Below are 13,137 nucleotides of genomic sequence, written 5' to 3'. Positions count from 1 at the left end.
CCGATAATTATGTTTCGCCTAAATGGGATTATTGCTTCTGGAGAGTTTCCACTTCCGTGGCTGATCCCTGCGCTGGTCACGGCAGCCGTCGGTTTTCAGTGCGGTGAGTAAGTGCCTGGCAGGAGGAGTGGGAAATGGGTTTAGATAAAACCAAAAAGGGTAAACGGGAGTGCCAGGGTGAGCGGGGCAGCCCTGAGCAGTCGGGGGGGCGCAGGGAGTGGAGAGGGGTCCTGGCCTGGCTGGGAGGGACGTCGCTGAGCCACTTGCTGGGAAACCCAGGGGTAAAAATAACCTCCCCGAAATAGCTGGGTGCCGTGGCCATCCCCACCTGTCACCGTACGGTTGGTCACAGCTATGCCAAAATGAGAGACATCCTCCCATCCCCCAGCTGGGGAAACTGAGGCAGGGAAGGAGGTGGCTCCCTCCCAGCCTCTGTGGCCCCCCAAGGGGAGACCAGAGCATGGGGATGGTCCCCGCACACTCACTGGTGCTGCTCAGCACAGAGATGGGCTGGTCCCAGTGGGACCCCCGGGGTGGGGGTCTGCCTGCACTCAGCTCTGTGGGGGACCCTGCTTTGTGCCATGCCGAGGGTTGCCACAGGATTCACCCCGTGTGCGGCTCAGCTCCCCGACACCCCCATTTTCCCATCTTAGAGGTGATGTTGACCCCCCCAGGCCTGGCCCTGGTGTCACGGTGAGGGGCTGGGGCTGTACTCAGGGGCTCTCTGGCACCTTCCCAGAGCTGCAGCGCTGACCCTGGCATAGGCCAAACCCCATTTGGGTTTGTTTTTTTTTTTGGGGGGGGGGAGTGGGTGGGTGGGTTTCTCGCTCCTGCAGCAGCCCCCACCCCTGGGAAGCAAGCAAAGGTAAGAGTATGGTATGGGCCACCGTGCCCCTCCCGCGGGGGAGCAGAGCCCCCTCACCTGCCCCATTTGGGGTGATTGGACCCCAGCACCCCTCTCCTGCAGGGTCCCCATGGGGGGGGACTCACCTGCCCTTTCTGAAGGGGAGTGCCAGCCTCCAGCCCCCCGCCCCGTCCATCCTCCCGGGGCTTCTCCATCCACATTCAAGGCCGGGAGGGGGGGGTGCGTGTGTCTGTGTGTCTCCCACCCCCTCTCCCGCCTGCGGGGCCGCATCCAGCCCCGCGGCCTCATCCAGCGGCGGCCACAGCCGTTCCCCTTTAAGGCGGGGGGGGGGGGTTGCGGGTACCGGCCGGAGCGGGGCGGGGGGGGGGGCGTGCAGCGGGGCGGCGGGCTGGGAGGCGGCCGGGCCGGGCCGGGGCGATGCTCCGCGTCTTCATCCTCCATGCGGAAAATGTCCGCACACCGGACACGGACATCAGCGATGCCTACTGCTCCGCCGCCTTCGGAGGTGCGGGACGGGGAGGGAGTGGGGGCTGCCGGGGGGGGGGGGAGCATTGGTTGCACCGCCGGGTCGGGGGCGGGGGGGGGGCCTTCATCGGGCTCTGCCCCTCCGGCAGGGAAGGCGCTGAAACCCGGGCGGGGGTGGGGGTCCTGCATCTCCAGCCCCTCGCTCATCCATTCCCTGTTTCCCCCCCCCACCGCGGGGTCCTAGCTCTGTCTGATGTGCCCCCCCCCCCCCCCCAAGATGATGTGCGCTATCTACGCAGCGCCCCCCCACCCCGTGGGGCCCGTGGCCGCGGCGCCCCCCCCCCCCAACCCGGCCCGGGGAGTGGGTGTCTGGGACCCCCCTGCGCGCCCCCCCACCCCCGGGCTCCCTCCTTCCCGGGGCGGGGGGGGTTAGGCCGGGAGAGGCATAGCTGAGCGGTCACAGCACCGGCGGCAGCCCGGGCTATTTCTGGCCTCTGCTGCGCTCCCGGGGGACAGCGATCGCCGAGGGCCCCGGCTCCCAGGGGACGCGGTGGGGGCCGGGACACTGCCTCCCTTCCCCGGGACCTCCGTGGGCGAGGGGCGGGGGCGGTGGTGTGTTGGGGACCTGCCGGACATCCACCTCCCCAGCCCCCTGCCTGCACCCCAACAGCCCTGAACACCCCCCGCCCCCTCCAGCCGTGTTCATCGGCCGGGAGAGGTTTCCTTCTGCCAGGGGTTTCTTTTCAGCCATCCCCCCATCGAGGGGGCCCTGTTCGGCTGCACCCCGTGGTTGAGCTGTTGCTCTGACAGGCCTAGGGGCTCCACCATGTCTCCCTGTGAGAAGACAGTGTCTGGGGGCTGGACAGGGCATGGGGGGCCATGGTGGGCCCTCACAGCTCCCCGTTCCCCTGGGTGGTGACGATGGCCATGGGGCAACCAGCCTGTGACCTCTCCTGGAACCCATCCAGTGCCAGCCTGGGTGCCAAATTCTTCCCCCTCAAGGGGTGACAGGTGAAATGCGGCAGTGTGTGATATGTGGCGGCTCGTTTGCAACGCTCTGGCAAACCCTGGGATGAAAAAGCATATTTTTGGGCCTTGCTGAACAAGCGAGGTGAGCAGGAGGAGAGGCTGTGTGTCAGCACTTGTGTGCTTAGCAGTCGTGCCTGTCCCTGTGTCTGGGGGGACCTTCCTCATGGGATGGAAGTTCCTGTCCCGTTGTCACGGTGTCCCCATGCGTGGTCATAGCTGTGGGAGTCCCTTCATCTGCTGGGCCTGAGCAGCAGCTGCTTCTTCCTTCCTATATGCCCATGTCCTTGCCAGCTGGTAGCACACAGGGACTGTGACAAGGGGGCAGACCCTGTCTCTGCTCTGGGGGACAGGGAAGGGGGTGGCGGTGGGAACGTACACCCCCCTGCCCCAGCCACCGGTGTCAGCTGGGCCCTGGGGTGCGGGGGGCGCAGAGCGGGTGCTGGCTGCGCTTTGCAGATGGGTTTGTGGTGAGAGCCCAGCAGGGGCTGGGGGCTGCTTGGAGCCCCCAGCTGGCAGTGGGACCTCCCTGTGGCCCCCATGCAGACGTCCCCAGTGCTGTGGCATCTCTATGTCTGGGAGCTCCCTGGCTTGCACCATCCCAGGGATGCTGATGCTCTGCAGCCCTGTGGTGTGTCACCCCTGGAGTCCTGGTGCTCCCGTGTCACCAGGGTGGCCTACCGATGTCCTCCTGCTCCGGCATTCCCAGTGGTATTTCATCTCTGGGATCCACTGCTCAGGCATCTCTGCAGCTCACAGCACCTCTGGGTGTAGGCACTTTGTTACCCCAAACTTGCAGCATTCCCAGGTCCCTGTGCTTTTGCAACCTTTGGGTTTACAGCATCCCTGAATCCCAGGGATTTTCCATCCCCAGGGTTTGCAGTGTCCCTGGGGCCCTGTGCTCAGGCACCCCCAACTCACAGAGGCCCCATGCTTGGGCACCCCCACAGGGCTTGCAGCACCCCAGGCTCACAGCATCCCTGGTCCTGGTGATTTACCATCCCCAGGGCGTACCCGGCTCCCGGTGATTTATTTAACACCGCTGGGCTTGCGCCATCCCTGGATCCCGGTGCTTGGACATCCCCAGACCTCGCTGCTCCCCAGATCCCGGTAATTTAATTTACCATCTCTCGGAGTTCGCAGCATCCCCGGTTCCCGGGTCTTTGTCACTTCCCCTGGCTCCCAGCATCCCGGGTTTTGCAACCTCCGGAGCGGCCGCGCCGAGGCGCTCCGCGTCGCCTCCCGGGCACCTCCTCCGCCCGCCGGGGAGGGCCGGGACGGGGGAGGCGGCGATGGGGGGGCCGGATCCTTCCCTGGGCCAAGCCCGGCTTGGCCTCACCGTGCCCTGCTCCATCGCCCAGCCATGCTGCGTTGCTTGCTCCAACGAGCCAGCCACCTCCCCAACTTGGAGAAGGGGGACAAGCAAAGCGACCCGGTGGCCAGCCTGACTTTCCGAGGTGAGGGGACCCCAAATCTGGGCTGGGGTGGGGCAGGATTTTTGCTTTTGCAGCCCCCACCAGCAAAGCCCGGCTTCTGCGGGGCTTTGCTAAGCCCCATCCTCATCCTAAACCCTTGCGAAATTCCCCCTCCGCATCCCTCTACCAAATGCACTGTAGCCCCTTCCATCCCTAACATCTGATTGCATCCCCATGCCATGCTCACACACTTGACACCGGTGTCTCCAAGGGTCCCTGGGATGGGCTGGGAATTTTATCTCTCCTCCTCTGTGATTTTTGGGGTGAGCGGGGTCATGGGGGGGTGGGGGGCACAGCGAGAAATTGCGTTACCTCAGGGGTTTTTCCCACGGGGGGGACTTGAGGATGGTCATTTAGCGCTGCCACCCGCTTGCGCGGTGTCACAGCATCTAAAAGTGATGGGGTGACGGGGATGAGCTCTGGCAAAGAGCAGGACTCGGCGTTGCTGCAGGGTGCTGCGCCCTTGGGTGCTCTCAATCGTTCGTGTGCTTGGCTCTCATTAAGGTCTTATAACTACTAGTATGAGATTGATAAGAATAACCACTTATCTAGGGGGTTACCCCATTGCTGTGGGTACTGGAGGATGGAGGTCCCGGGAAGGGAGTGTCGCCTTTGCACCTCGAAAGCGCTCGCTGGAGGATGTCGCGTTTTTTTGGCAGCCGTTTCCTGGCGGTTGGAAATGTCCATTTTTAGAAAAAAAAAATAAGGAAAGGAAAGGGATGAGTGGCTTCTGACCCAGCCTTTCCTGTGCTGCGTGGGGTGGGTAGGGGGGAACGGTGCTGCTGCCGGCCCCTGCCCAGCCAGCTCCGCTCCCCGCCAGCTCCGGGACCCCTCATGTGCTCATCCCGTGGTGGGCGCTGGGTGCTCGGCCAGGGTGGGCTCCATCCATCTGCCGGCAAAGCGGAAAGCAGCTTTTGGTGGTGAAATCGTGATCCTGAGAGCGCGGGGGGAATTCCAGGGCTCGGCGTCCCATGAAGATGAGGCATAAGCAGGAGACGTGCCTTAAATCGAGGGTGCTTGACGTCTCCCCGGCTTGGTGACGTTGTCCAGAGGTGCCGTGTCAGAGCAATGGCAGCTCTGCCCCACTCCTGGCCCCAGCTTGCCTCTGGCGGCTGGTTCAGCTCCGGGCTGGAAGATTTAGTAGAGACTCTTTGCAGCCTGAGGCAGGAAAAGATTAATTTAGTGATGCTAAAACAACAAAAAAGGAGAATATTTTGAGTGAGCAGCTTGGGCTCCCCACCAGCCCCGTGTGCCCATATCCACAGTCTGGGGTACCTATATATATCTATAGGGCCCGGCAGGGCGCCTGGCTGGTGTCCCCCGGGGTTTGAGTCACCGCTATTGTTTGGCTCTTCCTTTTCCTCTTCCCCCTGGTCCCTCCCGTGACGCGGTCCCTTGGGGCCCAGCGAACGTTTGGCTGGTTTTTGGTGTGACTTGAGGGTCGTGGTTTTGGGATGCAGCTGGTGGGGAGCTCCTCAGGCAGGGCTGGAGGCCCCCGGCACCGGGGCTCCTCGGGACATTGGCTTTGGACTGCTTTTAACTGCTGCTGCCTGACTCTGGTCCCTGGGATGTGGTCCGAAGAGCGGTCCCAAGAGTAGGTGACAGCATCCTCTTCTGCATCTTTTGGGGGTGTCAGTGGTGAACTCCCTGGTTCAGTGTGCAAGCATCCGACCGCTCTCACAGGGGCTCTGGGTCCCTTCTGGGACGGTACCGAGGTTCGAGTGGAGGGAGGAGGATGTCTGCATCCCCCGTGGCACCTTCCAGCCCCAAAACCCACCCAGCAGACTTTAGGAGCCTACTCTCTGCCCTGCTCATGGGGAAACTGAGGCACAGCACATCGAGATGACTTACCTGGGGTTTCCAAGCAAGGCTCGTGCAGGGCTGGGGCTCAAAGCGGGGTCCCAGAGACTGTCTGTGCACACCATACACCCCTGCCCCCTCCGCCAGCTTCTGTGCAAGGAGTGGGGCCTGATCCTGCTCCTAGGAGCCGCGGATGTCGCTGGAGGCTCTCAACCCTACCTGTGCATGGGAGGGGCTTGAATTTTGGGGTCTCTCCCCATGGTTTAGTGGGGAAACCGGTCTGACTCGCGTGCGTTGCTCCCTGCAGGTGTAAAGAAGAAGACTAAAGTCATCAAGAACAATGTGAACCCCGTATGGAACGAGGTGAGTGTGCCCCTGTCCCTGTCCCCACAGGCATGGACGGTGCTGTGGCAGCCAGGTACAAGCCCAGCAAGGTGCACCAAGCACCAACGGCTCGTGGGGCCTCTGTGATGCCCCAGGGCTGCCACCCCACGTAGGGTTTGGGGATGGTTCCTGTCATGGGCAGCTTTGCATCCGAAATTCCCAGCACTGGCATCAGAGGAGCGAGGCTGAGCTGTGTCTCTGTGGACTTTTGCTCCAGCCTCTTCCCCTTTCATCAAGATCTTATCAGGGCAAAGCACGCACATTAAAAGAAGTTGTTTAAAAATATTGCAGCTTGAAGGGAAAACAAGCGTGTTTTACTCATCAGCGTGGCCCAGGGGAGGATATTTTTTCCAGCACCTTCTTCCTTCTAACCCTGACCTGTGCTTTCATGGGTCAAAATTAAAAAAAGTTAGTTTTGGTGAGCAAAATAACACTGTTTTGGCACAGAAACACTGTGTGCCAGCTCCCATTGTTTTCTCCTTTGTTCGCTTTTAATCCATGAGGAGGGGAAGGCCTTTGCCCGGGGCATGTTTTTCCTGTGGGTCTGACAGGACATTTTGTTTGGGGCATGCGTGGTGCTGAGGTTTGTGCTGTCAGTGCTGTGATGGCGAAGTGGGTCTGGTGTTTCGGTTCTCCACCTCCAAGAGCCCTCGGAGGTGCCGGAGCCGATCAACGCCAGCGTGAGCATTGCAACCCTGGCCGGGCGCTGATCCTGGCTCCTCTCTCCTCCTCTCCAGGGCTTTGAGTGGGACCTGAAGGGAGCTCCCCTGGACCCGGGTGCCGAGCTCACCATCGTCGTGAAAGACCATGAGACCGTGGGGAGAAACAGGTAGGAGAAGCGTTGGGTGCCAGGCACGAGCGCCTTGCCCTGCGCCCATCACCGGCACAGCCCTTGCACACCAAGGCTTTGCTCAGCTGGGTTGGGGTGGGCAATGAGGGCATCTGGGCTCTCCCCGGGCTCCGGGTGTTGCTCCCCAGCGCCAGCTGCCCTTTGTAGTGGGGGCGGCTGGTGGGAGGCGAGAGCCGCATTTCTGGGCTGCTTTGCTCAACAGCGGGGGAGAAAAAACAGCGTTTGAGGGCACGGAGCACACAGGGACCCTTGTGCCCGCCACCACCCCCAGGCGCCTGCCCCAGGAGCAATCCGGTGCCGCGAGGGCCCGGTGATGGGCACTTGGCCAGGGAGGTGTGAGTCGGCTGCCAAGCTCCTTTCCCAAACACACTTTGCCGGCGGAGCTAGGAAGGGTGGCGTTTTCAAAACAAACGACCCAAGGCGGCTTCCTTTCTCACGGCAGCTCCTAGTGCCCCACGCTCTGGGAGCAGCGGAGGTTTCCCCATGGGGATGGGGTCTCCCTCCCCCTGCATTAGGAAGGAAGGTGAGAGCGGCCAGCGATGTCACCTCCAACCCTGGGACATGCAGCTCGGCCACCCCCCGGCAACCCATGTCTGCGTGCGGGGCTCCTTCGACTGGGATCGCTGCTTGCACAGGGAAAAAAATACAGGAAGTAATTTATTTTTGGGCAGCAGAGGGTGGGAACAGTCCCAGCTCTGGCTGGGACAGGGAGGATGGCCCCGGCGTGAAGGATCCCATTTCCAGGGCTGGAGCCTATGCTGGATTCGCTCTTGGGCTGGAGGCCAGGGGAGGTGGAAATTGGGTCTGGTCCAGCTTGGTGTCGTCGTGAGTGCCTATAAATAGCGAGGGGAGAACAGGAGAAGGCTCCTGGCTCCCGGCACAGGGAGATTTTGTCTGCCTGCACGGGGAGCAGCCGCTCCACCGTGACGCACAGGGACTGCGATGCTCTCACGAGTGGTCCCCTCTCTGCCACGAAGGTGATCCTGGATTTCTGTCTTTCATTCCCACCCATCTCTATGGATGCTGCAATGAGCAAATGGGGCAATTACCAGTAACAGGCAAATAATGCCCTGTCTTGGCTGCTGTCTGTCTGAAATCATAGAATCACAGAATGGATTGGGTTGGAAGGTATCTTTGAAGATCATAGAATATGTTGGGTTGGAAGGGGCTTTTAAAGGTCACCTAGTCCAACCCCCTGCAGTAAGCAGGGACATCTTTAACTAGATCAGGTTGCTCAGAGCCTCATCAAGCCTGGCTTTGAATGTCTCCAGGGATGGGGCCTCCACCACCTCTCTGGGCAACCTGTTCCAGTGTCTCACCAACCTCATTGTAAAGAACTTCCTCCTAATGTCTGATCTAAACCTACCCTGCCCTAGTGTAAAACCATGGCCCCTCATCCTACCACTACATACCCTCGCAAACAGCCCCTCCCCAGCTTTCTTGTAGGCCCCCTTCAGATACTGGAAGGCCGCTATAAGGTCTCCCCAGAGCCTTCTCTTCCCTAGGCTGAACAACCCCAACTCTCTCAGCCTGTCTTCGTAGGAGAGGTGCTTCAGCCCTCTGAGCATCCTTGTGTCCCTAAAATCGACCCCTCCCATGCCCTAGGCAGGGACATACTCAACTAGATAAGGTCGTTCCAGGCACCATGCAACCTGACCTTGAACGCTTCCAGCGATGGGGCATCCACAGCTTCTCTGGGAAACTTGTCCGCTGTCTCACCACCCTTGTCATAAAAAATGTTTTCCTTATGTCCAACCTAAACATTCCATCTTTCACTTTAAAACCATTGCTCCTTATTCCATCACTACAGACCCTGGTAAAAAGTCTCTCTCTGTCTTTCTTATAAGCCACCTATATATATTGAAAGGCTGTAATAAGGTGTCCTCAGAGCCTTCTCTTCTGGCTGTGCAACCCCAACTCTCTCAGCCTTTCTCCATAGCAGAGGTGTTCCATCCCTCTGACCATTTCTGTGGCCTCCTCTTGACCTGCTCCAACAGGTCCATGTCTGTCTTGTACTGGGGACTCCAGAACTGGATGCAGTGCTCCAGGTGGGGTTTCGTGAGAGCAGAGTAGACGGGGAGGATCACCTCCCTTGACCTGCTGGTGACGCAGCCCAGGATATGGTTGGCTTTCTGGGCTGAGAGCACACGTTGCCGGCTCACGTCCAATTTGTCATCCACCAGTACCCTCAAGTCTTTCTCTGCAGGGCTGCTCTCTATCCATTCCCCAGCCTGTATTGGTACTGGGGGTTGCCCCGACCCAGAGGCAGGACCTTGTACTTGGTCTTATTGAACCGCATGAGGTTCACATGGGCCCACTTCTTGAGCTTGTCCAGGTCCCTATGGATGGCATCCCATCCCTCCAGTGACCCTGAGTGACCACTCAGCTTGGTGTCATCTGCAAAGTTGATGAGGGTGCACTCAGTCCCACTATGTATGTCAATTATGAAGATTAAATAGTATTGGTCCCAGTATGGACCCTTGAGGAGCACCACTTGTTTCTGGTTTCCATTTGGGAGTTGAGCTGTTGAGTATAACTCTTTGGATGAAGCCATCCAGCCAATTCCTGATCCATCTAACAGTCCGTCCATCAAACCTACAGCTCTCCAATTTAGAGGCATGAATGTTGTTGGGGACTGTACCAAAGGCCTTACAGAAGTCCAGGTAGATGACACCTGTAGATCTTCCCTTATCCACTGATGTAGTTCCTCCATTGTAGAAGGCCACCAGATTAGGCAGGCACAATTTGCCTGTGGTGGAGGTACACGTTGGCTGCCTCCGATCACCTTCTTGCCTTCTATATGCTTTGACGTCTCTTCCAGGAGGACCTGCTCCATGATCTCATTGTGCTGTTAGGACAGCACAAAGCGGTTTGAGGGCTTTCCTGGCTCTGGGCAGGGAGGAGTTAGGCTGCAACACTGGACACGCTCCCTGGCCAGCCCTGGTCTGCGGGGGAGCCAGTGCTGCCGGCTGGGGTGGGAGGTGGCACAGCACGGGAAGAGTTAACCAGAAGCAGAGCATCAGGGAGGAACTCAGTAGGGGAAAATCAGTTTTATGGTGGTTTAAAATCCTCCTGGATGTTGGTGGCACACAGACAGTGGCCTTGGCTGCCAGCTCTGATCTCATCTACCTCCAGTGAAACCCCCAACCCCCTGTGTCTCTGTTTTCTCCATTGGCAAAGAAAAATCTATCAGCGCTTCGGTTTATGGCTCCTGGTTCCTCATCGTGGTTGTTTGGGTACTTTTCCTTGATAAAAAGGGGGCAAAGTCCCCAGAGATTCTCATCCTAGTTGTCTCACTGGGGCTGGGCCTGAGTCACCTGATGCCCATTCCTGTCCTCCCTGGGCAGCTGCCATACAGGGATGCTGGCAGGTGTCCCCTCCTCTGCCCCTGCCCTCTGGGATGGTCACTGATGCCTGGGTTTGCACCAACCGCAGCTCCTTGGCCCCTTTCCCTGCTGACCACCCCATTGCTCTTCACCCCCAGGTTTTTGGGAGAAGCCCGAGTGCCCCTGCGAGATGTCCTCTCCTCCCCCAGCCTGGCGGCCTCCTACAACCTCCCCTTGCTGGACACCAAGAAGCAGAGCACTGGGGTGAGTCCCTGCGCGGGGACCAGTGAGACCAGTTTAAGCGATATCCCTGTCAACTGCAGCTCCTCATTTGAGACACATATGAGCAACGTCCCCACCAGTTGCAGCTCCTCATTTGAGATCAGTGTCAGCAACGTCCCCACCAGTTGCAGCTCCCAGTTGGAGACCAGTATGAGTAATGTCCCTGGCAGCTGCAGCTCCTTATTTGAGACCAGTCTGAGCAATGTCTCCACCATTGCCGCTCCCAGTTGGAGACCAGTTTAAGGAATGTCCCAGTCAGCTGCAGCTCCTCATTTGAGACCAGTGTCAGCAATGTCCCCACCAGTTGCAGCTCCCAGTTGGATGCTGGTTGTCCCATCCTGGGCTCGTTGGCTTTGAGATTGACCTTTAAAGGAGCAAAATCAGTGGGTCGGGGAGGGGGGCAGCACGAAGCTTCTTGGTCCATGCTCACAGGGGGACATCCTGTGCCGTGTGGGGGACTCACCTCCCTGCAACCCATATGTCCCCCTCTCCTCCTCACCTTGGCGGCTGGGGAGAGCTTTGCTGTGGACAGCTTTGCTGGGGACACCCTGGTGCTTTGCTGGGGATAAACCTCTTTGCAGGGCAGATGTTGGCAGGGGCTGTAGCTCGTGCACCCATGGGACAGGGATGTCCTCGCTGCACAGCCACCGGGCTCTGTGGGGAGCAGCGGGAACACCCCTCGCCGTCTGTTAAATCTTACATTTCCCTTTCCGCAGTTCCCTTCCCGCAGTTCCCCTCTCCTTGAGCTTTTTCCTGGCTCTACCTCGGCATCTCCCTCCCTCCCGCTCCCTTCCCGGTGGATGCAGCGTCCGGCCCCGGCTCAGCTCGGCCTGGGGCTGCCATCTAGCGGGACTGGGACAGGGTGGTCACCCCGCTGGGACCCCGCACGTCCCTGGTGTGCCCGTGCACCCTGGGACACCTTTCCCTGCCGCCTCCCTTCTCTGCCCCTTTTCCCCGGCATTTGCAGACTTGCTGCCACTTTTTCGGCTGCATCCCCCGTGCCTGGGCAGAACATTGTGGGTGGCATCTGGCGCTGAGGCTCAGGCCCCCGGAGAGTGTTTCGGGACACCTATGTAATGAATATTTCCTTTTTTTCCAGGCTTTCCTCATCCTGCAAGTGTCCTACATCCCCCCTCCAGGAGCTGTCCCCCTGTTTCCCCCTCCAGCCCCCCCGGAGCCAGCACCGGCTGCTGCTGAGTCTGACACGGTCACCGGTAACCAGAAACCTTCACGTGTGGCACTGGGGGGGGACCTTTTCCCCAGCAGCATCACGTTTTTCCCAGCTAGACCCCTCACCCTACAGTCTCACAACGCTCGGTCCCCCTTTGCCTGCATCCTCCATCTCCTTTCTCGCCCTGCACAGAGACGGCTGGAGAGGAGGAGATGGAGGATCAGACAGGGACAGGGGAAGAAACGGAGCCCTCCTCCTCCTCCGGGCCACCGGGGTCTGAGCCCCCCTCGCTGCCCCGCAAGCCCCCCATGCACCATGTTCAGGGGGTGAAGCGGAGGAAGAGCTCACCCAAAAAGCCTTTATCCAACAAGCCACAAGACTTCCAGGTGAGATGAGGTTGGTGGGAATGAGCTGCTCTCCTGAAGCCACCTCCCCAAGGCCCCACAGCCTGTCCTATGGGGGGTTTATCACCTGAGAGGGGCACCCTGAGATGCCCATCTCAGGGCTGGACAAACCCCACAGGGTCTGAGATGTTGTGGAGGTGTCAGATACAGCCACAGTGGCTCTTCTTCCCCTTGTCCTCCTGCGCATCCCATCCCCTCGGCACCCAGTGACCCACTGCCCTGTCCTCCCTCCCATCCCAGATCAGAGTAAGGGTCATTGAGGCCCGGCAGCTCCCTGGGGTCAACATCAGGCCCGTGGTGAAGGTGACGGCCGCCGGGCAGACCAAGAGGACCAGGATACGCAAAGGCAACAGCCCCTTCTTTGATGAGGTGAGGGGGGGGCATCTCTGCTCCAGGTGTGCTTGTGGGGATGTCGGGAAAGGCTCAGGAGTGTTATGGGTTGGGGTCCCGAGTGATGGAAACCCCAGTGCAGCCCAGAGGCTGGGATGCGGCGATGGGGACTGCAATGGGAGAGAAGCTCAGAGAGAAGCAGGGAGGTCTGGCAGGCCCAGCATCGCCTGCCTTTGCGCAGGGCTCACCTTGGTCACCTTTCTGAGGTGACTTACATGTCCCAGAGTCACTGGTAGCGTCCTGGGCAGGGCTGTGCACAGGCAGGGCTGGGCAACGCAGCCGGGTGTGCAGGATGGGTACGCACAGACAGCCGCGTGCGACTTGTCCCCAGCCCAGTCCCCACATTGGATGCTCCAAGCCTGCTTTTTGGGATGCCCCTGAAGCCTGCTTTTTGGGATGTCCCTAAAGCCTGCTCCAGCCTGTGCATGTGCTTTATTTGGAGACCCCCCGGGAGAGCTGGTCTGCATGTGCTTTTGTGAACCAGCCCAGCAAAAGCAAACTGGAGGATGTTGCTCATTGGGGTCCACCAAAGTCACCCAGCACAGCCCGTTCGGGAGGCTGTTGCTATTAATGGGGTACGGTCCCTCCTAACAGGAGGGGAAGAGGCTCCAGCCTGTGGAGCTCAGGGCATGGGAGAGGCTGGAAGGCAGGAAAATGCCCTGCGGGGAGGCTGGGGCAGACCTCCACCTTCCATCCTCA

The 13,137-nt window shown here is 59.9% G+C and overlaps 1 protein-coding gene across 9 annotated transcripts in view; it reads left to right on the top strand.

Annotated features, from left to right (window-relative positions):
• The first annotated feature begins 1,240 nt into the window (after positions 1-1,240).
• Positions 1,241-13,137, top strand: part of DYSF (dysferlin) — a 107,795-nt gene continuing 95,898 nt past the window's right edge. For 4 of the 9 annotated variants that reach the window (XM_054203466.1, XM_054203460.1, XM_054203464.1 and 1 more), the window contains exons 1-7: positions 1,241-1,370; positions 5,939-5,994; positions 6,753-6,844; positions 10,350-10,455; positions 11,573-11,687; positions 11,837-12,030; positions 12,289-12,417. In XM_054203466.1, the coding sequence (XP_054059441.1) occupies positions 1,283-1,370; positions 5,939-5,994; positions 6,753-6,844; positions 10,350-10,455; positions 11,573-11,687; positions 11,837-12,030; positions 12,289-12,417 (780 nt within the window). In that variant the 5' untranslated portion in view covers positions 1,241-1,282. Of the gene's footprint in view, positions 1,371-3,668; positions 3,814-5,938; positions 5,995-6,752; positions 6,845-10,349; positions 10,456-11,572; positions 11,688-11,836; positions 12,031-12,288; positions 12,418-13,137 lie in introns of those variants that run through there. The other 5 variants (XM_054203465.1, XM_054203462.1, XM_054203461.1 and 2 more) reach the window with 2 other exon arrangements.

This window comes from Rissa tridactyla, chromosome 5 (genome assembly GCF_028500815.1).
Source record: "Rissa tridactyla isolate bRisTri1 chromosome 5, bRisTri1.patW.cur.20221130, whole genome shotgun sequence".
In the NCBI taxonomy this organism is placed as follows: domain Eukaryota; kingdom Metazoa; phylum Chordata; class Aves; order Charadriiformes; family Laridae; genus Rissa; species Rissa tridactyla.
This window is presented reverse-complemented; position numbering and strand designations above follow the sequence as displayed.